The following is a 22,873-nucleotide window of genomic DNA, read 5'->3' on the forward strand; positions in this document are numbered from 1 at the left end:
CCACTCCCAACATTCCACCATCTATTGGCTCTTTGGCTAAGCTTGAAACACTCTATCTATCTCACAATGCTCCACTATGATTTTGGTCATGGACGTCACTGAATCGCCGGAAACCAGCACCTAATTCACCAGATTCCTCTCTCGTTCACCATATTCCAGAAGTAATTGTTGTCGAATAGGGCACTAGATTTGTCAAGCGCCACCTTGTTGTTGTCGTCGCCATTAACTGGGCAGGCCGATCGGAGCTCCGGGATCAGGCTGTTGTCCAACGTGGCGTCGGGTGCGTCGTTGCTGCTGAAGAGCACGCACGTCGATAAGTTGATCGTGTGAGTGTCCTGAGATGGAAATTGATGGAGGTAGATTCACATATTGAGTGAGATGGAAATTTATAGAGTTGGGATTCACAAATTCAACCTCAATCGACTCCAATTCATATCATATATTAACAAATGAAATGAAAAATTAGTGAATGAAGCGAGAAATCACGAGTAACGACCAGCTTTGTTTTCCATATCTTTAACAACTAATTGTTCTAGAATTTACAATCAACAATAGTGTTGGTTGTGAATTCGAAGTTTAAAGTTTGAATTTATATCCAACATTATTTATAATTTTGAATTCAAGTTTTAGTTGGTTGTGAATTCAAGCTATAAAACTTGAATTCACAATTATTAATAACTAGTATTGGTTGTGAATTAATTGAGTTTTAAAACCTGGTCTGGGCACAATCACGTTAGGTATGGGCAAGGTCATCGCTCATAAGTGTAAGTGTATTTGTTGTGCCCGTTTATAATTGGTTATAAGGCGTTTGGTCAGTGAGATGTGCCCCCATATATCATGGTGTCATGAGCATATGCTCACCCAACCCTTATAGGTGCCCTACATTCTGGGATGAATTGGTTTGTTCCACCCCTCTGATCTGGTCAGATTCCCCACGTAAAATTGTAGTCTCGTGGGTTTGCCCAAACCACATAAAGGGTAGCAGACCCAAATAGTCAAAAAGAATGCCTAAAGGCATACGAGCACCTACCCGCACCAATCACACTATTCAGAGTGAGAGAACTCTACACTTTGACCTGATTATTATTTTTAAACTCGACCTTGCCCAAAACATTATCGGTCGCTTAATATTTCAGATTTGTCCAGATTGTATAGGATTCAAACCTAATGCTTCGAGAACACATGCACACAATGACTTTGCTCAAATTAGATCTTACGATTTTACATGCTCATACTTAACTTGATTTTAGCTCAAACTAAGTTTCAAATTATTACATAGACTTAATGATAATAAAGAACACAAAATAAATAAAATAGAACATACTTGAACTAAAATAAACAAGTACTAGAGTTAAAACAATCTATGGTGGACACCAACACATCTATCGTAACAAATAAAAACAAAATAAATATAAACTAAACTAAGCCATGGCAGCAGTCACGGCGACCTAAAGTACTCCAACGATTACCATTGTGAATTTTTCAGCTATCTCAAGATTAAATGCTTCTTTTAGTCTTAGGGATGTGCAACTTTATATAGAGGGTATAGTGGACCTTGGGCTGCAGACTAGGGTTGCAAGATTTGTTGCCTTGTATGATCAACCCAATCGGATATGCATCTTCATTCTTTGACAAGTAATCGCATCGGATCTCCCTATAAAAAGTAATAAGATATCTGTCTTCTTCATTCCTTCTGCTGATGGAGTGTGCCGCTTTTTTCAATTTTCGCTTAAAGTCCAGCTCGTCTTTGCCCAAATTTTGCTCAAAGTATGCTTCATGACTTTGCCCTTAAACATGATTGGATTCCACACGGTACTTGGTTTTGGCAAAAGGTGCATGAGTGTTGTGCCCATGAATGATCTTCAAATCCTTGCTTTTTTTTGCATAATACAGTCTGCTTTGACCAAGATCCTGTTCACGTGTCCTGTTGCATAACATATGTCCTCCCAGACACAAAAATGCACGAAAAAAAGAGTCGATCTAAACCTAAATGACGTACAAAAAGAGCAAAAAAAATGGGCTCGTCACATGTGCATCTCAAAGGATTCTCCTATAGTTATTTGAGTAAATATCACTTTAAACCTCAAACTATTTTTGCACTATTAATCATATCTTGAGCTATCAAAAATATTTTTTAAAAAACTTGAACTATCAATTTTGTATCAATTGTACCATTCTTTCAAAAAAAAATATCCGAAAATTTGACGTGGCTCGCTGGATGCCATGATATATTTAAAATCATTATTTTTTTAGCCTACATTATACAAAACGATGTCATTATATGCCTTACAAAATGATAATTCAAAGGGTGAAAAATGGATGAAGGGTACAACTAGGGATGGCAACGGGCCGTATCTGCACCGGGTCTGGCCAATACCAGATCCAGATCCGTTTTCATATACCAGATCCAGATCCGGATCCAGATCCGCGGATCTAAAAAATTTGGATCCAGATCCCGATCCGTCAGATCCACGAATCTGCGGGTCTAGATCCATGGATCTACTGTTTTCAAATTAAATTCAAAAATAAATTCACAAAATCAACAACATTTAAAATCCATCATGAAAAATATTGTACAAAATCAACAACATTTAATATCCATCATGAAAATCAAGTCATCAAATTATCAAAATAAACAAATCTCAATCCATAAGTCTACGAGAACAAGTCTTCCCCAATCCAAATTATATTTCCTAAGAATAAAAGTCATTAATCACAAGTAAGTAACATCTAGGCCTCTCGTGATTCCTCCAGAGTATGCTGAGATAGGAAACATATAGGGATCACCTCATTGTGTGAAAAAGAAACACTAATGCTTGAGCAAGTGGTAAAATACGAGTCTACTAACTCGCAAGCTAATGTAAAACGAGAACCACCTGTAATGTATAGCAGGGGACCCTGCATAGAGATAAAAGAAATGACTCTTTAGTTTACACGCTTAAACCATTATAAGATGCCTCCTCTATCTCGTCATGGCACTCCGGGCAAACCTACTATGTAGTGTTACTCAACTAGCAAACGGGCTAGCCACAGATGGAAAAACTGATTGTTGTATGTGTAGAATACAAATTCATTCTCATCTCATATTCTCTTCAACTCCAAAACAACCATGGCAGCAGCTTATGCAACTCTAGTTTCTGCTTTGAATATTATAACCTAATAACTTCATAATCTAACAATAAATTTTGAATAAGATAAATAAGAAATTCACAATCCAAATCAGAACCTAATAACCTAAGACAAAACATTCATAAATTTCGAATATAAATCAATTCAAATCAGAATCAAAATTTCAGTCATAAACATGCTCAAAATCAAAATCTAACATTTGATTCAGAGCATCCTGTGGTAGACAAGCTCATGGCTGAACGACGGCAACGGTGGAGTCTGGCGGCGAGCCGAACTGGAGTGATCGAGAGGAAAATTGGACTGGAGTCGCACGAACCGGAGCGTGCTGCTGCTGTTCCCGCCTTCGCCGGCGGCAGGCAGACGAATTGGAGAAGGAGACCGGCGATTGGAGTGAAGCAGTTGGAGTCGCACGAACTGGAGTGTGCTGCACTGCTGCTGCTATTCCCGATTTCTCCGGCGGCGGGCGGGCTAGCGAATTGGAGAAGGCGACCGGCGATGGAGGTGAGGCGGCGTGACTGAGGCCGAGAAGGAGATGGGAGTGAGTCGAGCGATGGAGGTCAGGCGGCGCAGGAGTGAGAAAAGGTGAAGAACCGAGAGGGGAAGAGAGAGATGAATTAGACATTAGGTTTTCAAAGTAATTCTAATTTTTTTTTAATTTTTAATATATCTAATATTATTAATAAAATAAATATAAAAAATAAATAATATATTTTAAATTAAATCGGATCCACGGGTCGGATCTGGGTTGGATTCGGATCTCAAATATCAAGATCCAGATCCGTTTTAAAAAATGAGATCTAGATCCGGATCCAGATCCGCGGATCCAAAAAATTGAGATCCAGATCCGTAAAATCGGATTTGGATCCACGGATCTGGACCGGGTCCAGGATCCACTGCCATCCCTAGGTACAACTAATACAAAATTGATAATTCAATATTTTAAAAAATATTTTCAATAATTTAGAGTATAATTGATACTGCGAAGATAATTTGGGGTTTAAAGTTATATTTACTCTAATATTTTCCATTGTTAACGATTAATTCACTTATATAGTTGTAAATTTCATTTACACAAAGATATAGTAGAAAAGAAAAATCAAATTGAAAAGGTGAAGCCATATATGATTTCATAAACGCATTCATCATCTTCTTCATCATTCTCTCGATCACCTCTCTAGCGAGGTCCAACTCGTTGTGCCGCTGCTATGAAAAGAAGGCTGTGTTGCCATTGAAGATCATCGTGATCGTGGCCATTTTGGTGACGAGCTGATCGGCATGTGCATGTATCTCGTCACGCACTCTGTCAAGGCCTTTTGCTCGGAGTCAGCCTCTTCATCGTCATAAAATCATTTGCCTCCAGCATTATCCTTGGCCCTCTGCTCGGAGCGCGACCACTTCATCGTCATAAAATCGTTCGCCTCCGGCATTATCCTTGGAACTGGATTCGTAAGACATTGTTGAGAATTTTTTTCATATAATGGTTTGGCAAGATTATATATTTTGTTATGGCAATATCTATTGTAATGGTCAAGATTTTTTATTTTATTTATGGCAATGAGATAAAACACTAATAATTTATATAGAATGGAAAGTTATTTTAATAGAATCAAATTAAGTTGATTCTTCTGCACATGCGACATTGCCACCTAAGATGTGGGTACGTTAACTCGTACCCACGATGGATAGTAGACTAGTTCAAATTTGAGCTTATAAGCTATTAAAATAAGCTTAGCCAAACACCCATTCAATCTCAGCCATCTATTTCATTGATCCTATGGTCCATATTTTTTTCGCGTTTTTAAGTTGATGGTCACTAATTTTACTGTAATAAGGGTATAACTGAAACTCAATTTGTTATGTGATAAAAAAAATGTCAAACGGTAATCTGCATGTGATTGAACATAAATATACATATGGATTATACACAAACTAGTACGCCCGCTCGTGCGATGCACGACTAATATTAAAAGTGAGTGATATTTTAAATAAATAAATATACATATTAAATGTAAGTAAATATAATTGATATTGTGTATAAATATAAAAATCATCAAATATCAAAAGCAAGTAAATGATAATGAGTATCATTATGTATCATATAATATTCTAAGATTTACTCCTATAAATTTATACAAATCTAAATATCACCTTTAAAATGTACTTTTAAGCTAAAGAGTTCTAAAATGAACAAATTATAAGTTTAATCTTTTTAGTCGCATAAATATTAAAAATGATGTCTAATAAAAATACTATAAAAATAAAATTAAATTAATAAAGAAAAGGGAATGAAATAGGGAAAAGATATAACCGTGAAATTCAAAAGAATGGATTTAGGAGAGAAAATATCCATATTGAATATATTTTACATCAAATTAAAGATCTTTTCGTTATCTTTAGTTTAACATCCATATTGAATATATTTTTATGAATTAAAATTGATGATTTTTAAAAAAGAAGCAAAATTGAAAAAGAAAGATGAAGAAAGAGAAAATTTGGTGGGAAAAAGTTTACGTTAAACTGGTGTTTTATATATTATATAGATAAGCATATAAGATTGACTCCTTCAGAGTACTTTGTTCTCTTGATTAGATTGTTTCTTTATAGCTTCATAATTCGAAAGAAAACAATAGATCAACACGAAACAAAAGAATCAACATATGAGATTGATTTTGCTGAATTTTAAGTGAGAACGAGGGAGAAATATTCGAGAATAAGATAAAGAGAGAGAAATGTGAGAGTGGGAGATCTGCATATTTTTGTTTTAACGTATGTAGGTTTTTGTTTTATATTATGTATTAAAGTATGCACGTTTCTATTTGTAAATATGCAGATTTCTTTGCAGTAGTATGCATATTCCTCTTTCTACAAAGGGGATCACTCTCGACAGAAAAATTCTCCACACCTTGTTCCTTCTCTGACTTTCGACGAACTTGAACATAAACTATTGTCACGACCAACCTCTCTCTCGCACTCTCAAAACCCCCCTTCTTCATTTTCCCCAAAGTTTCAGGCGAGAACACACACTCATAGCCACCATTGTTTGATGCTGCTACGCATGGAGCAGGTCCCACAACGTGGCAACATTATTGTCTACTTTCCTTTATTTTCTTCAAGAGAATTAGAGATGAAAAATAGGTATTTGGAAGGAATTGTAAATTTTTGTAGAAGAAGGATTATTATTACATTGATTTTTACAATTTTGCCCTCAACAAAATATTTGAAAAAAGAACGAAAAAGCTCAATTGCATGCCATATTTCTAATGTGTATCTGTGATTCAAATTCGATACTACATACTTTCTTCGTCCCACTTCACTTGACCTATTTCTTTTCGACACAATTATTTAAAAGGATAAGATTGTAGTGTAAATGTACGAAAACTCATATTTAATGTAGTGTAAAGTGATAACTCAAAAATGAGAAAGAAATACTCAAATGAGATGAACCTAAGAATAGGGTATTATTAGAACTTGAACCATACACGATATATTAACCTAGGAATAGAGTACAATTAGAACTTCAACCATGTAGGATATATTATTAATCGCGAATATAACTTGCACAGTAAAGTGACAGAAACCATATGTTAATTAAGCAAACTAGTATAAATAATGAAGAGATATTTAAAATCCAAACAATTGAACCGATTAAAAAAGTTAAATTTATTATTTATACATGGATAAAACCATGAGTAATTATTATTCAATTGTTTCAAACCAGTGGACATCCGTCGCGAAATACTGCCATCCAACGATATATTTGTAATTTTCCTAGCGTTTACCTCTCTTTTGATCCTAGTATGATACAATTTACATTATCATGACTCTGGACTTACAAAATTTAAGAAATAATAATAATAATAATAATAATAATAATAATAATAATAATAATAATAATAATAATAATAATAATAATAAAATAAAAATAAAAATGTGAAAGTATTAAAGTAGGACCAGAGGCACAGGAATTGGAGGTTGCAGTTGGGCATCAAATGAAGTCTGAATAGCTTCCATCCATTCATACACATAAAATCCACGTAGAATACAGCCATTACATATACGTGCCATCAATTCTGCCATTACAGGTTGCTAACCTCGACTTACAATATCTCATACTCATACTTCTAGTACCCAATAAATCACTACCATACCTTCAAACTCTCGAGACCCAGAAACTTCCATCACCATGTCTGTGTGAGAAATTGGATCGCTGAAATTAGTAATGCTTGTTGTTGTTGGTTTGATGACTGCTACCGGCTCCGTGTGATCTAACACGCGACGAACCTGTTCCGTTACCAACATCAGGTTTTGCTCTTCCTGAATGCTGTGGAAGGCCTCCAACATCTGCTTTCATGATTCCTACATTATTCGAACTCCCAATGCTAGGAAGTGCCCAGCCCCCTCTATCACCAATTCTTGCAGGCCCTGAAAACATGTTACAATTCAACATATCTCAGCCACAAGACCAAGAAGCCAAGAACCTACTCTCCGGGTGGGGGGTTAAGGGGGTAAGGGGGAATCAGTGATAAAACAGTCTCCATGATTTAAGAATCAACACGAATGAGCGAAGACGGGCTGGATGTGAAATTGAGCATTCATGCATGATATATAGTTACTTTAGAAATAAACTAATGCTAGCCACACCAAGAAAGGTCAGTTGTCATGGCATTACAAGCAAAAGATGTAGACGTCATGCCTTATCTTTTGACTATGCCTCGATATCACCTCTCTCGTAATATAGATATTCATCAGGAAATATATTAATTTCATCGTATTTCGTTGATCCATGGTCAATTATCAGGCAAACAGAACTAAACCAAGAATATAAGTGAATAACATACGCATAGCATCTCGACTAGCGGATTCTTCACTCCATCCAGGGAGATGCATTTTAGCATTTCCTCTCCATGCGTCCTCAAAACAAGGCAGTTCATCTGAGCAAGAAGATACAAACACATTTGTTAATATCAAGGGGGATGAAGGAATAAGCATTCATGTTACATAATGCCCGGGTAGTACCTTGGTTGAGATTGTGCAGAGTCTGCATTGTATCTACATGTCCATCTGATTTCAGTTTCCGGGTAACAGAATGACCCTGGTGTATGATCCAAATTCCAAAAGAGATGCCAAACTGAGATGATGCCCAAACTTATGTACAGGACAGGAAAATGTAGGACCAGTACCTTGTCATGGATGGCCCTTCCGACCCTATGAGTTGCTTGACGAGTTGATGAATCGGCTTCTTTGAATTCTTCATAGGTCAACTAGATTAAATAGGTCATGAGTGAATGAGAACAAGCCTAGTCCCATGAAATATTAAAAAAGAAAATGGATTAAGTACGAAGTTAAACTTACTCCATCACTCCCTGTTCTCCTAGTACTAGATGTGGTGTAGAATGCACCATTAGCACCACCATAAGAAACACTGGAGCTTTGAAAAGTGAAGCTATTCACTTCAGGCTGCAACCTTGCATGTTGCATCTGGTTCATATCATTCCGGCTAGTCATATACTTGCTCTTTTTCTCTACAAGAAGTCAACAACAAAACAGAAGATATTAGGATCAACCAATCTAATCACTACAGGAACAAAATACACCTCAGAACACAAAGCTCACCAGTAGCTTCATCATCAGGGTCCTCCACAATGGGTCCCTTGCTCGATCTTCTATGTTTTCTAGGATTCTCTTTATTCATCTTTCCACTCTCCTTCTCGTCTTCCTCATCATCAGAGTTCAGCTCCTCAATCACCGGTCCCCTCGACATCACTGGTCCCCTCGAAAGATTAGGTTGGGGCGGGGCGGGTGGCAGATGTTGAAGGAATCCAGAAGCATGAGGATTCATAAATGGACCTCCATTAGAGCCAAAAAGGCTAGACTCAAACACTCCCCCAAAAGGGCTCCTGAAAAAGGGATCATCAAATGGATCCCTTCCCCCAAAAAACTCAGAAATCATACTCCTTTGACGTCCAAAGCCACCAAATCCACCAAAACCACCAAAAGGGTCCCCAAAACCAAAGAATGGGCCTCTACCTCCCTGCATTTCTAGATGCTAGCTCCCCTGAAAAAGCGACTGAAATTACATTAATTATGAAAGACAGAAACCTTTTTGAAACTAGGAGAAGCAACGCTCCTGTCCAAATAACTTCCCAACGGGATACAAGAACAAGATTTCTTTCAGCTTCCATTTTACTCCAACAGATAGGGCTGGTTACCAAAGAATGTTATGGTTCGACAAACATAAATTAATGAAACATTAATACTAAAGGATAAATGAGCATGAAGCCAGCTTGAGATGAGAGGAATACCAATAAATCCCACGACCACATTTACAGCTTGATAATGTACGAGATGAAAACATCCTGATCAAAAAATCCCTATACAAGGCGTTTCAATTATACCTTGTTAAAAATCACTCATATTCTTCGATCAATAATCTTTTAGGCAATCATCAAGGTCCTAAGAAATTCGGATTCACACACTACCAATTGTATTCGCGCGCTTGGGAAACAATCGACTAGAAACCCCACAATATCGTACACATGAATTTCTAAACAATTTCTGAAAGACCTATAATCATCAAAACAATGAATCGCACAGAAATTCCAAAGGAAAGTACAGAAAAGGGCATTTTACAAATCCTACAACGATAGGAAATCATTAACAGACACAAATTATCAATCGCGCACATATAAACATAGTCTAACCATTACTTCGGGGAAGAAGAAAAGGAATATACCTAATTTGATAGCGAAAAAGAGATGGACGAAAACTTCGATTCTGCAGATTTTGAGATGTAACTGAATTTGCGAATCGAAGTAGATAAATGAAACGCTATTAGATGCAGAAAGGTAAATTTTAAGAAGTTTCTGGTAGCACCAAAAAATATCGCGCTAGGCTTTAAACAGCCTATTAATCCATAAAAATTTTATCTTTCCTTAAATTGCTGTTCCATTTTTTCTAGTTTTGTTTTTCTAATTTATTGTTCAGCAATTTTTATTTTATTTTAGGAGTGATGAGTTTTCTTTTCAAAATATATTTAGTTTATTTTTTAACTGGTCTTATATTTCATCGAGGGTGTTTGATTAAATTTATTTTTAAAGAGCTTATAAGTTTTAAGAGCTAATAAGATGTAGTAATTTTTAAGAATTTATAAATTAATATTAAAATATTTGGATAATCTATATCTATATCTATATCTATATTATATATAAAGCAGCAGTTTCAACGGTAATAAATTCCCAGTAAAAAAATTGACAATTTTTCCCCCCAAAATTATAGGCATTTTGAATAAACGTGCCTTCAGTATGTTAATCTCAGCAATCTCACCATAGAAATGTGAGAAATTTCTTAAGCAATCAGATTAAATTATCTATGTAACACAAGACTTTTTCTAAAAATGACTTCTTTTTCTCTTTTTAATTGAAAAGAAATAGATATTTGCTAAATAGCCTGAATATTTCTTTAGCAATAGAATACACAACTAAAAGAAAAAAAGAATATGCATAACCCCATTCAAACATTCCTTCTCCCGACTGAAATAACATTATCAGTGACACACATAGCTTTAGTAATATCTGCAGATATAGGCATTTAGAACTCTACATCTCCAACGCTGCAAATGCAATTTGAACGTGTTCAACTCCAATTTGGGGCTATCGACACACTCTACTTTAAAATTTCACATCCATTGTTTATAGGAATTAAGAAAAATTTGCAGGATGATGAAAGGAAGAAAAAGATGTAGGAAGAACGCAAGATGAAGAAGAGATAGAAAATGAAAAGTAAAACAAAAAGGAAGAAAAAAACGCCAGATCAAATAGAGAAAGAAAATGGAGGAAAAGGAAAAAACCCAAGATGAAGAAGAAGAGAGAAGTGGCGCTGGATTAGGATGAAATGTATTAAGGCTTCTACATTTCCCTTTTTATATTATTTGTAATTTATAATTATATTTATTATTTATTATTTATTCTTTTCAATTATTTTGGGGCACTTTAGGACTAGGAGTATGTACAAGTACAACAGTATAAGAGTCCGAAAATATAGTTTGGGTAGTTTGGGGATCTTTAGGACAATTTTTTATTTGATTTGATTTTATTTTATTTTATTGCAGTTATGTTTATCTATAAATTATTTATTATTTATATAAATATATTTGCTTTGTCAATTAAATTTAATTTAATTTTAGATTGACATTTATATGTTGAACATGCTATAACTTTTTCTTTATGTTTTTTATGTTTATTTTATTTTTATATCAATTTTTATGATTTTATTTTTATATTTTTTAATTTTAATTGATTTTAATGCAATTAAGGAGAAAGAAACTATCTTGATTATTTTAGAACTCTTTAATTTTAAAAATCATAAAGAATAAATTTATAAACTATGTTGATTATTTTTTTAATTATAATAGTTTAGAATGTAATAAAGGTGAAGACAAATATTTTGGTTCATTTTATAACTCTTTTTTATTAAAAAATCTATTATCAATTATAAGATAAATTTATAGATGAATAATTAGTTATTTATATTAAATAAATAATTTCAAATATCTCTTTTCATTTATATTTGTGTATGAAAATATTTCTTTATTTATTATGACGTGTAATACTCAATAGTAATAATGTGCAATGCTAATTTTTATTATTAAATAATTTTTAATTATTTAATAACAATAATTATATCATTAGACTTTGTACAAAGTTGAAAATTTACGTTTTCAAATTCGAATATTTATTTAGTAATTGATGTGGATTATTTTATTTTATTTTTAAATCTCAATTTACATCTGATTATATTTTAGTTCGAATTAATATTTATATATATTTATTTAAATATGTAGTTCAATTTCAATGTTTGCCGTGCAACACACGGACGGATGTACTAGTTGAGATTATAAGCTAGAAAGTGAATTTGTGTAGCTTGATTCTACTTATGTATTCATACGACGAAAGATACAAATTGGGAACACTTACTTTGAGATTAGATTGAGAATGCGTATCGTTTGAGTCTTTATTTATAGAATACACGTATGAGTATTTGAAAGATGATATGATCAAACTTAAAATTATTGAGTCCATGAAAAATTATGTGGTAAATTAGGCTATGCTATTATTTATATGTCTAAGCTATATCACCCCAAAGTAAACACCTCGACAAAAAGTAGAGTAAGCAAGCACGTAGGCCAAAATTGAAATAGAATGGTGATCATACAAAGGAAAAAGCGTCTGCCTCCTAAATGAATGATACAAATCTTGATTGGCTATTCCTTGAAATCGTCTTTGTCATCAACTGGAATTGGCTGGTTCCTCCAATACACTGCAAGAGCACTTCCACCTAGCTGTAATATCAAAAACCACAACCTCAATTAAAACACACACTTGACAACCAAATTGTGGCGGAAAAAGAAAAATAAAATGTAAACCCACCGCCATGCAGACGACGCTCACGGCAGAAGGAACGGCGACAAGGGGGTTTGTGAAGTGCTTCTGGGCCAATAGAAATCCAAGTGCAGAACTCTGTATGATCAAGACATGTTGCAGAGACCAACATATTATGCAAATTCATCCCCAAGTATAAAAGTGACCCCCTATTTTAGAGGAGATATGTGTACGTATAGAATATACCTGCATTCCACATTCTATAGAAATGGTTCTGGAAGTTGATTCACCAAATGATATTCTCGACACCAAATAACCAAGGAAAAATGCAGCAGCGTGTAAGAAGGCGACTGGTAATAACAGCTGTGCTCCCTGAGTTTTCAGGACTTCCGCAACTTGACCGATCTGACAAAAGAAATAGTTGTTGCACTATCAAAATCAAATATAGACGAAAAAGGAGCAACGGAGTTAATAAACGAGTTGAAAAACAAGGATTTTCAAAGAGCATTGTCTGCTAAGTAATATGAGAGTCTATCATTGGTTTGTAACTTGTCAACTTACCGGGCTTGCGCAGAGAAGGGTGGTCAGGATAACTCCAATTAAAGGTGTGACAGTAATTATTTTCGAGGTGAACTTTGGAAAATACTCGTTTGCTAGGACTGCAAAACAGAGAACAAGTTGACTGGGATAAAAAATTCACCATCTAACCTTAGGAGATCTAGAAAGATTAAGAGATCGAGCAGATTTTGCACATGATATACAGATGCTGAGAAATTTTAACATTTGCAGCTTACCCCCAATAATAGTTGGTACTAGCACAACCTGAAAAGTGCTGATAGCTAGGCCCTGTATGGTTAATAAAAAGTAAGCAGGCAGGGAAAGATTTATTCAAATGCATCATATTGAGTATAAAAGATATGTAGTTAAGATCACGATTTTTCATCAACGTAATAATGTCATAAATGGGAAGAAGCTGCTAATCCAAGAACCAATTACTTTATTACATGCATGGTTACTCTAACACCCTGATTTAATCACCAAGATAAGAGAAACTTACAGCTGCATCGACTGGCACAAGTTGACCAGCCAGAAGCTTAGTCAATAGTGGAGTCATCACAATAGCACCAATGGTTGAACAGCTGCAATACCAAAGCAAAATTGAGTTTAATCCACCTATATAGCATCACTTTTTTCCTTTAGATGCCATCATACTACGAGCAGTCACCCAGCGTAATAGTGTCCTACCATGTAATGTTATTCCTTGACATGATCGAAAATATTTTTGAAGCTAGAATTGATTTCGGACAGTTTCCAAACATTGTGACTGGGTGTATAATCAAATGCTAAGAGGAAGAAAGAAAGGAGTTGGAACGACCAATTCTATCTCGCATATACCTCCAAGCTCAGTATTTGGCATGGCAACTAATAAAAAAAAGTGAGTCGTAGCAAGTAGCAACTACAAAATTACAAAGCATGTATCTTCTTAGAATTGAAATTTAGCTCTTGTATATATAATGTCTGTATCTTTTCCTGCCTTCAGGGATAATTGGCAATACCGACACTTCACATGTTTTCATTCCCTACATAAAAGCTGATCTTGAACAGAAATACTTAAGGCATTAAAAATTGGTGTCTAGAACTTATCAAAGTGCACTAGCCCTGACTTGTCCAATATAACATCCCTAAACATTATGTTAAAATTTAGAGTGAAGCTAAACCTTAACATAGAACTACAACAAAAGAGGCAACTGCAAAAAAGAAACTAATTACCTAGGACTACAGTACACAGATGTATGCTCTCAAGATTAACTGCGACTATTGAAGTCGTGCACCCAAAAAATTAGTAAGATTCTCACTCATAAAGTTACAGAATCTACAAGTCATAAGAATCCCTACAAGTTCTTTACAATGCATATATATATATATATACACATGTAAATATTTCACGCTAAAGGCATCCACACTGTGACAGGAAAATGAAGAAGATGATAATTAAAGCTTACGTGGTCATGAGAACTGAAAGTGCAACATTGCCCTTAGATATGTATGTAGCAACATTCGATGCCTGGCCTCCAGGGCAGCAAGAAACCAGAATAAGTCCAGTTGCCAGAGGAGCAGACAATTTCAGCGTCTGTATAACATTGAGAAAGTGGGTAAGCATCAGTTAGTGCAGGAAAATCATGACTCACAATTGAGCACTTCTTATTGTATTACAATTGGGATATAATAAATAACACCACATCTTGTGGACAATTATGACAAGTACACATAAGCATAGCAAACAGCTAAACATAGCTACAATACTGTTATTAACAGAAATTTCTTACTCAAATTCCTATTAGAACTTACCAGTAACAACAAACATCGTGGAGTTCAGTAAGAACATGTAAGAAAACAAGACATACCATTGCAATGAAAAAGCCCAACATTGGCTTGATGATGTATTGAGCCAAAAATCCTATGCCTACCTGAAAAGAGAATGTTTATGCCTCACAAATTGATAAAAGAAGTAAGACATTATCTCCTACAAAAATTTCTTGAGGTTCAAAAATGAACTACTACTTACTGTCCATGGATTGCGCAAGCATCGCCTGAAGTCCTCAAATGTCAGTGTCAGCCCCATTGAAAGCATGAGAAAACCCAATCCAAGAGTGAAAAGGTCGGTTTCCAACCAAGTAACCTGGAAAATTGAAAGCTTATGCAGTTAATCACTTTTTCGAATTGCAGCCATCTTAACTGAAAAAAACTTACCATTGAAGGCTTGTAGATGCCAATAATGGTACCTAAAATCACCTGCAATGAATTAAGAAATGTGAACATTTTTTCTGAAACAAGATCTCCTTCTGAAGATATATGACAAACACAAGCAACAGAATCACATCTGCTAGCTCAACAAAATGGTGTGGACATACCCATACTGGAAACAGAGTCGTCAATGTTTCAATTATTTTCTCATATTGGCTCATTTGACTAGGAGTACTGTTGGAAAAATCTCCAGAGGTGGTTGCTTTGCAATAAAATGCAGGGTTTCTACTGCAGTTATAAACAAGTAAGAGTATCGTAGATAGCTGAGTTAAAACAAAGAAATCAAAAACAAGCTAAGAATGTCGTGACAACTTGTAGATTAGTAACTTCAGCAAGTGATCAGAAAATAAGAGGGAAAGACAGAGAGTGCTCAAGTGAGCAAAACTGTTCTCATGGGACAAAAGAAAGTCTGACTTACTTTGAAGGGGGCATTTCAACATTCATTTTCATTATAAAAGCAGGTCAACATAGAACGAGTTATATTTTTTACTAGCCGGAAATGTAAAAACATTATTTGGCAAAAGAACTTTAAAAAGATAGAAATGTCTGAATGCAAAAGCCCTCATTTTAACTAACAAAAAAGAATAAGTTTTAGAAGTCTGGTTAGGTAACTGAGGCAACAGCCTGACTATTCTACATATGTGTCTACTTAATAGGCAGCTTACAAATCACAATTACCGGCTCACAAGCTATATGATACCATAATGAAGGATGGTTTATCAAGCCAGAGGAATAAAAAGAAAGAAAGAAACTCTAGTTATGCGAGGTGCTAAGTATTATAAGAAAATTTAACAGGCTTGAACCCTGAATACCCCAGTCTGCATTAACAGTCAACACTACAGAAGGCTTATCAGTGACTTATTCATACCAAAAATGCATGGAAACAATATGGACAAAACAATTTCACTACAAATCACTATAAGACATAAAGGATGCATTGAATTACATTTTATCAAATGACTCTACACAGGGATTGTTTTGGCCACTTCCACAATTCACAGAAAGATCTTGACATTAAAATACTTCTTTTTGCAAGGAAGCGACAATGAGAAAGCTGCAAGAAAAGGTGGATTTTAGAAAAACTAAAAATCCTCCAACACTTCCAAAGTTTTTGCAAGCATTAAACCTTCATACAGCCTTATCAATAACTCAATTTACTTTCTAACAAAATAAGGAAGTTGCTACTGGATGTAAAGATTATGTGAAAAACCTATTAAGATCAAGAGTTCGTGATTTTGACAGTGAAATAGAATTTTAAGAACAAATCCCACAAGTTTGCGTATAGCATTACTCAGTTGTGGCGTAATGTTGCCAGCGACAACAAAGAGAATTATTCATAATTATATGCAACATCAATCAAAGATTCATATGTACTGTGTACATCATTGAATACAAATAAAATGTTGCTTGAGAAATTAAGAGAAGTGAAACAATTTCTTGGAAACCAAGTTGCGTTTCCTTGAAGATGAATAGGAATGAGTCACAACAAAGAGAATTAGAGAAATATTAATATGAGTATGCAACATCAAAGATTCATATGTACATCCGTTTAAACAATGCACCACTGATTTCCCTGCCATCATTCCCAATACATTAGACACTACCCCAATAATGTTGATCACTACCACTATGTTAACATCTCTATTTTTTCAAACTATATAAAGAAGGATGCATATAAAGCAGAAATCAGGAAGTAAAAACATACTTATAATGTAGCACAGAGATTGAAACTGCTAAGAAAATGTACCTGCATAAACTAAACGTTTGAAAGGTTCTTGCATCCATTGACTTCCTTGTCCCCAGAAATTTAGAATATTCCCTATCAACATTTACATTGTGCGGGTATGCAATAGCAAACTGTCTTAAGGAGCTCCTAAGTTTCAAACTTCGATTTTCTTTTATAAGAGTCATACAGGAAGCCATTGATTTTCCAGGTACTGATTCCGGACCTGTGGCACTCTTTCTCATAAAAGCAGCTGACGAAGCAGGACCTTTAGATATTCGAATTCCATTTGCCTCCCCAGGAAAAGGATAGCTCAAGTAACTAGGAGGGGGAAAAAAAATATTCAGCATCCCATAGGCTAAAAATGTGGCAAAGCACGCTACTAACTTCACAACTGAGCCATGATCATGCATTCTTACCTGGAATGGACTGAAGCGCCAAGAAAAGACACCATAGCTCAACTATTTTGCACCCAATTCTATAAGCATCCGACTCAAGCAGCTCTTGCAGAGAGCAGACTCCTGACATTTAAGAAGAGACTATCAACCCCACTATTTATATTTCAATAGATAACTTACCATACATTCAATTCATCCGATTCCATTTCCCTGACATATTTAACGAGACTCAAAAATGTGAAATACAAGTGAAATGCCACAAATATATCTATCATCTGCCCATGGCATTACGCCCCTCTGAAATACATACTCATTGCCTTCTCATATTCAAAAAATTTAGAGACCGAAACTAGTATCCGCTAAATCACGCATCTTCTTGCTCATTTTCACTGAAAAATTGAATATTCAAACACTCTCAGCAGCAATTCAATAACGATAAACAAGTAAATCACGAGTTAAATTCACTCTGAGTCGGTTATGAACAGACTCTAACCAACGCGTTAAGCTGAATCTAACAATGGTTCCCGCTATGTACGACCCAGTTATACAAGAACAAAGCTGTCTAACAACATAGAATCACACTCCTCCAGAAATGGCGCTCTTCCCATTTTCATTTACGTCGCAAGAAAGAGAAAAATCACGAAACCACAAAATTGCACAAGAGCCAATCAAAAAATACGTATTCATTAAAAATTCGTTCCTGACAATATTGAATAATTATTAAAGAAAACAAAAAGAACATACCCGAAGCAACAAGAGAAATAATGCTGCCTCGCTCTCACTCTCACTCCCATGTAAACGCAAAGAGGCTGGGGCGATGTTTCCACACGGCACAAAATTGATTATGCCAGGTCAAGCACCCACGAAATGACATAATTGCCCCTGCGTGCCAAAAACTAACTTCCAATCCAATCCCACCCACACCTCTCAAATAACTCTACTCCACCATTTTCTTCCTTCATAAAAGCTCTCAAACAGAAGCGTTACCAGCGAAGGATGAGCGGGACAAGCTGCGAGAGTTCTTCTCGTTGCAGGCAGCATTTACTCCCCCGATTTCCGCCGTAACTTACACAGTTTACAAGCTGAGATAAATCCGCCATTACTGGGAGAGAAGAATAAACAGACCGTGATAAGCAACGCCGAATCTATGGCGGCAGTGATGGTGAAATGTTTTTCAAAAATTATGAAAAAAAGCTTCAGTTGTCTCTATAAGCAATTCGAGGGGCAAAATGGGTAAGTGGAGAGAAAATGATTTGGTGGGAGCAATTTGAGGTGTGACAAGGGAACACGAGAGATTGAATGGGCAGACAAAGTCAGAAGAGCGCCTCTTTTTATTTTCTTTCTTCTTTATTTTATTTTATTTTCAAAGATAAGGCGCAAAAAATTGTATGCTTGGAGAGGGTCTAGTTAGTATGTGAGTGGATAAGGCATGGCATCGGCCATTTGGTATGAGTGGTTACGAACACCTTCATAACTTGGTTCAAGTAAAATACAACCCATTTAAAAATAACACAAAATCTGCTATATATATTCGGGTCGTACCCGATCCAGATCTTGATCCGAATCAAATCAAATTGAATTATTTTACCCGAATGTCAAGCGTTAGTGTCATTTTGATATATTATTAGTGTCATTTTATATGTATTGTTAGTGTCATTTATAAAATAGTGTCATTTATAAAATAAAATAGTGTTAGTTTTATTTTCGAAATAGTGTCATATGTAAAACAAAATAGTGTTGGTGTCATTCCAAGATCGTGTTAGTGTTAGTGTCATTCCGTGGTGTTAGTGTTAGTGTCATTTCAAGAAAAAATATGTCAGGATCCAGGTCGGATACACCCTGGTGTACAGGAGACCACCTCTAAAATAACAATAGTATCACCCTAATTATCAGGGGTGAACAAAATACCCGAAATTCAAATACTCCCCCCGTCCCACGAATCTTGACACGTTTGGTTTCAGCACGAGAATTAAAGAATTGTAGATTAGTGTTTTAAGTGTGTAGGTAATAAAGTATAAAAGTGATAAAGTAGGAAATAGAAGGTAATAAAGTGATAAAGTAGGAGAGAGAATGTAATTAATACCCCTTATTTTTGAACTAATTATTACCTTACTTGAAAATGTATCAAGATTCGTGGAACGTATGGAGTACTTTTTCTAAATCAAATTGAAATTTAAAATTTAATTCAATTTTTTTTAATATTCAGATGGAATAGAATTGAATTTTAAGTAAATTTTAAATTGTCAAATCAGAGCAAATTCATATTTTAAAATTCAAAAAGAAATCCAAAATTCAAATTATTATTATTATTATTATTATTATTATTATTATTATTATTATTATTATTATTATTATTATTATTATTATTATTATTATTATTATCCAATATTTCTAAATTCTAACCTTACATTCTCACTTTGATCTTGATCGATTGTAATGAATGATTTGTTTTCGATCTCAATTGCCTAATTAATAAGATTGATAAGTATTTCGAATTTTTCTGATTTTTTGAGTTTTTGAATTTTTAAAAAATATTTTATGTTTTTGGTTCGGATCAAATGTATCCAAAAACATTTAAATTTCTGAATACTACGGTTTGGATTTGATTGAATTTTAGGAAAATTTTGAATTTTTGAAATAAGTAAAAATTGGATCCGAAATCCAAATATACATACACCTCCTAATTACTTCAAAAATCATTGCTTTAGAATGGACTTAGGGGTAAGTAGAAATCCAACCGACATTGAAAACCGAATCGAATCGAACCCTATTGGTGCAGTTCGGTCTCAATTCTATTGGTTCAGTTTTCGGTTCGGTTTCAGAAATCAAAAATTGAAAAATTTATGTTCGGTGTCGGTTCTGAGTTTTTGGTTCGGTTTTAAACCGAACCGAACCAACAAATATTAATATTTTATTAAATATTTATATTTTATAAAATATATTTAATTTTCTAATTTTAACCTAAAGAAACCCTAATTGAAAATCTGATTCCCTTTCAATTTCCATTCTAGGCGGCGAATATATTTAATTTTCTAATTTTAACCTAAAAAAACCCTAATTAAAAATCTGATTCCCTTTCAATTTCCATTCTAGGCGCCGATCTCTCCAATCTTCATTCCAATCTCTGATTCCCGCTCACTCGCCTTCCATTCTTCTGGCGTCCTTACTCGTCGCCGACTCGCCTGCGACTCCAGCAGTCCGCGACTCGCCTGCCTCCGCCAGTTGACTGCCCAGAGTCCAGATGTGGCGACTACCCCCATCCAGTTTCCAGACGCGGCGCTGACTCCTGTCCAGGCATCGGTTTGGTAAACTGAACCGAAACTGACGGTTTTGCCGATCGGTTTCGGTTCCTAGAATTGGTGCAGTTCGGTGCTATTTTTTTAGCATCGATTCAGTTTTCGGTTTTGGGTTTTTGGTTCGGTTTTGCACCGAACCGAACCGATGCTCACCCCTGCACTAAGAGCATCCACAACGAGGCTTGATCGAGGGGCTCGAGCCCCACCCCACTGCCGCGCCCCGGGCTCGAATGGGGGCTCAATTTCACGAGCCCGACTCAAAGTGAGTTATATGAGCATGCACCTAATTTCTCACAAGAATCGATTCTTAGTTCGTCAAGAACCTGCTCTTGATGTCAATTGAAAGAGTTTAATGTCCCAAATCACTACAAGTAAAACTGTGAATTCGTAAGAGTAATGTTAGCAGAAATGTTGATAACAGAATGTTAATAACATTCAAGCTAACATGCAGCGAAAAATAAAGAACACACATGAATACTTTTTCACGGGTTATATAAATATAACCCGTAAGTGCCTCATGGCTAAATTCACTATGATGATCAACAACACAAAGTACAAATTCAGATATCTCTGGTGATCTATCTTTACAGATTGGCTGCTTAAGATAAATCTACCTATCTAGAATCTGCACTAAAGTGTTGAATCAACACAGAAAACCAAAACAGTTGAATAACAAATGTTACTCAAACAAAGCAGTCTGCTGCGCTCCAATGTTCTCGATCTTCAACCCTTACCCTTGACCTCTCGTCAATACAGAGCAAGCCTTTACAGATTGGTTGCCTAAGACTCCTCCATCAAAGCAAGGTTTGAAGAACTGGTGTCATGTTTGCAGCAAGACAAAGTGACGAGTTGGTTGTGAGCGAATGTTAGGTCGATGAAAACGCACTCCCAAAACGTAAGGAAGAATGAGGCTTCTTACTGCTTTTATAGACCTTCATGTTGTGGTTAGTTTCCTCCACTTCCCACTTCCATAAGCTTCCTACAACCACCGCAATCCACCTCCGAAAACTGCCAGTCAACCAGTCTGGAATGTTGGTTGAAGAGATCATGGGTCCTGAAAAATAGGAACTAACAGCCCACTACTTTGGACCATGATAAATCATCTTTCCACTTATTAAAAATGTGGTCAACAAGCATAAAACATTTATTCCACAACCAAATAATAATAAAATGTGAAAGGAAGGTAAAGATTAAATATATACAATTACTAATGGAGAGTCAAAGTACAGAGTCAAGGCAGACTCCAGAATGTTGGTTGAAGCCAGGCACGGACACACGTTTCCTACCATGGGGGCACGTGCCCCCACAACTATTTTTGTTATTAATATTAGTTATGTATACTTCCCAAGCTCAAGCATCCTAATTCCCAAGCCCAAACTTAATCGGTGCCCCCCTTTAGATATTTTTATATGAATTCCCAAATCCCAAGCCCCCCAAACCCCAAAATCAACTCCTTTAGTAAGGAATTCGGCGGCTCTGTCTCTCTCCATTATTAGCATATTGTCTAATTCTCTCCTATTTCCATCATCATCATCCAAGTTTTGAGTGATATTCTTTTAATTTTTAGCAGGTTCATATTATACTCAGTAATATAAATTATAAATTTATAATATAAATTAATATGATTGTTTGCTTCTTTTGAAAATTTTATCAATTTCACTTTGTGCCCCCATAGTAAAAAAATCCTGGATCCGTCCCTGGTTGAAGCCCAGAAATCTTGACACCATGAATGTTATCAACATTCAACCCAGCATTGAAAACACGAATGTTATCAACATTCAATCCAATATTTTCGAAGTCAATATTGACTCTAACAATCTCCCCCTTAATCTTTTCCCTCCTGCAACAAAAATAAAAACAAAGAAAAACTATATACATAATAGAATTCTATGTTACAAGATTTCACATCAAGAAAGAGTTAGAAACTCCCCCTTAATCAATCAAGATGTGAACTTTAAAAATAGTCCATAAGAGATGTTAGAACAACACTATCCCTGAAACAAACAAGAGGTAAGCCTCAAAACAATCCAGAACGAATGTTGGTACAAACATTCCCTTTGGAACTAATACGAGAGAGTTTGGAACTCCCCCTAAATCACATAAGAGGTAGACCTCAAATAGTTCAGAAAAGACGTTGGAACAACA

The 22,873-nt window shown here is 35.3% G+C and overlaps 2 protein-coding genes and 1 long non-coding RNA gene across 9 annotated transcripts; all 3 read right to left on the reverse strand.

Moving 5' to 3' along the window:
• Positions 1–1,309: 1,309 nt before the first annotated feature.
• Positions 1,310–3,755, reverse strand: LOC131025823 (uncharacterized). Its single transcript, XR_009102188.1, has 2 exons — positions 3,327–3,755; positions 1,310–2,898 (listed from the first exon to the last, which is right to left on the reverse strand). It is a non-coding gene; the product is annotated as an uncharacterized LOC131025823 (long non-coding RNA).
• Positions 3,756–7,107: 3,352 nt separating this feature from the next.
• Positions 7,108–11,016, reverse strand: LOC131025794 (uncharacterized). Of its 2 annotated transcripts, none has more exons than XM_057955585.1 (7): positions 9,863–11,016; positions 8,743–9,184; positions 8,482–8,651; positions 8,310–8,390; positions 8,146–8,221; positions 7,968–8,060; positions 7,108–7,551 (listed from the first exon to the last, which is right to left on the reverse strand). In XM_057955585.1, the coding sequence occupies exons 2-7, from the start codon at positions 9,164–9,166 to the stop codon at positions 7,343–7,345; spliced, it is 1,053 nt and encodes a 350-aa protein (XP_057811568.1). In that variant the 5' UTR covers positions 9,167–9,184; positions 9,863–11,016; the 3' UTR covers positions 7,108–7,342. The 2 variants fall into 2 exon arrangements, with proteins under 2 accessions (XP_057811568.1, XP_057811574.1); XM_057955591.1 differs by having other exon boundaries at positions 8,743–9,196; positions 9,863–10,071.
• Positions 11,017–12,289: 1,273 nt separating this feature from the next.
• LOC131025766 (sodium/pyruvate cotransporter BASS2, chloroplastic-like) lies at positions 12,290–18,882 on the reverse strand. 6 transcript variants are annotated; one of them, XM_057955580.1, is made up of 15 exons: positions 17,926–18,882; positions 17,743–17,821; positions 17,454–17,555; positions 17,059–17,355; positions 15,419–15,536; positions 15,258–15,299; positions 15,073–15,186; positions 14,912–14,974; positions 14,510–14,637; positions 13,564–13,645; positions 13,301–13,352; positions 13,068–13,165; positions 12,753–12,911; positions 12,555–12,644; positions 12,290–12,466 (listed from the first exon to the last, which is right to left on the reverse strand). In XM_057955580.1, the coding sequence occupies exons 3-15, from the start codon at positions 17,486–17,488 to the stop codon at positions 12,389–12,391; spliced, it is 1,356 nt and encodes a 451-aa protein (XP_057811563.1). In that variant the 5' UTR covers positions 17,489–17,555; positions 17,743–17,821; positions 17,926–18,882; the 3' UTR covers positions 12,290–12,388. The 6 variants fall into 6 exon arrangements, with proteins under 6 accessions (XP_057811563.1, XP_057811547.1, XP_057811555.1 ...); XM_057955564.1 differs by having other exon boundaries at positions 15,419–15,539; XM_057955572.1 differs by lacking the exon at positions 17,743–17,821 and having other exon boundaries at positions 18,177–18,882.
• Between the last annotated feature and the right edge of the window lie 3,991 nt (positions 18,883–22,873).

Source organism: Salvia miltiorrhiza, chromosome 1 (genome assembly GCF_028751815.1).
Source record: "Salvia miltiorrhiza cultivar Shanhuang (shh) chromosome 1, IMPLAD_Smil_shh, whole genome shotgun sequence".
NCBI classification, from domain to species: Eukaryota; Viridiplantae; Streptophyta; class Magnoliopsida; order Lamiales; family Lamiaceae; genus Salvia; species Salvia miltiorrhiza.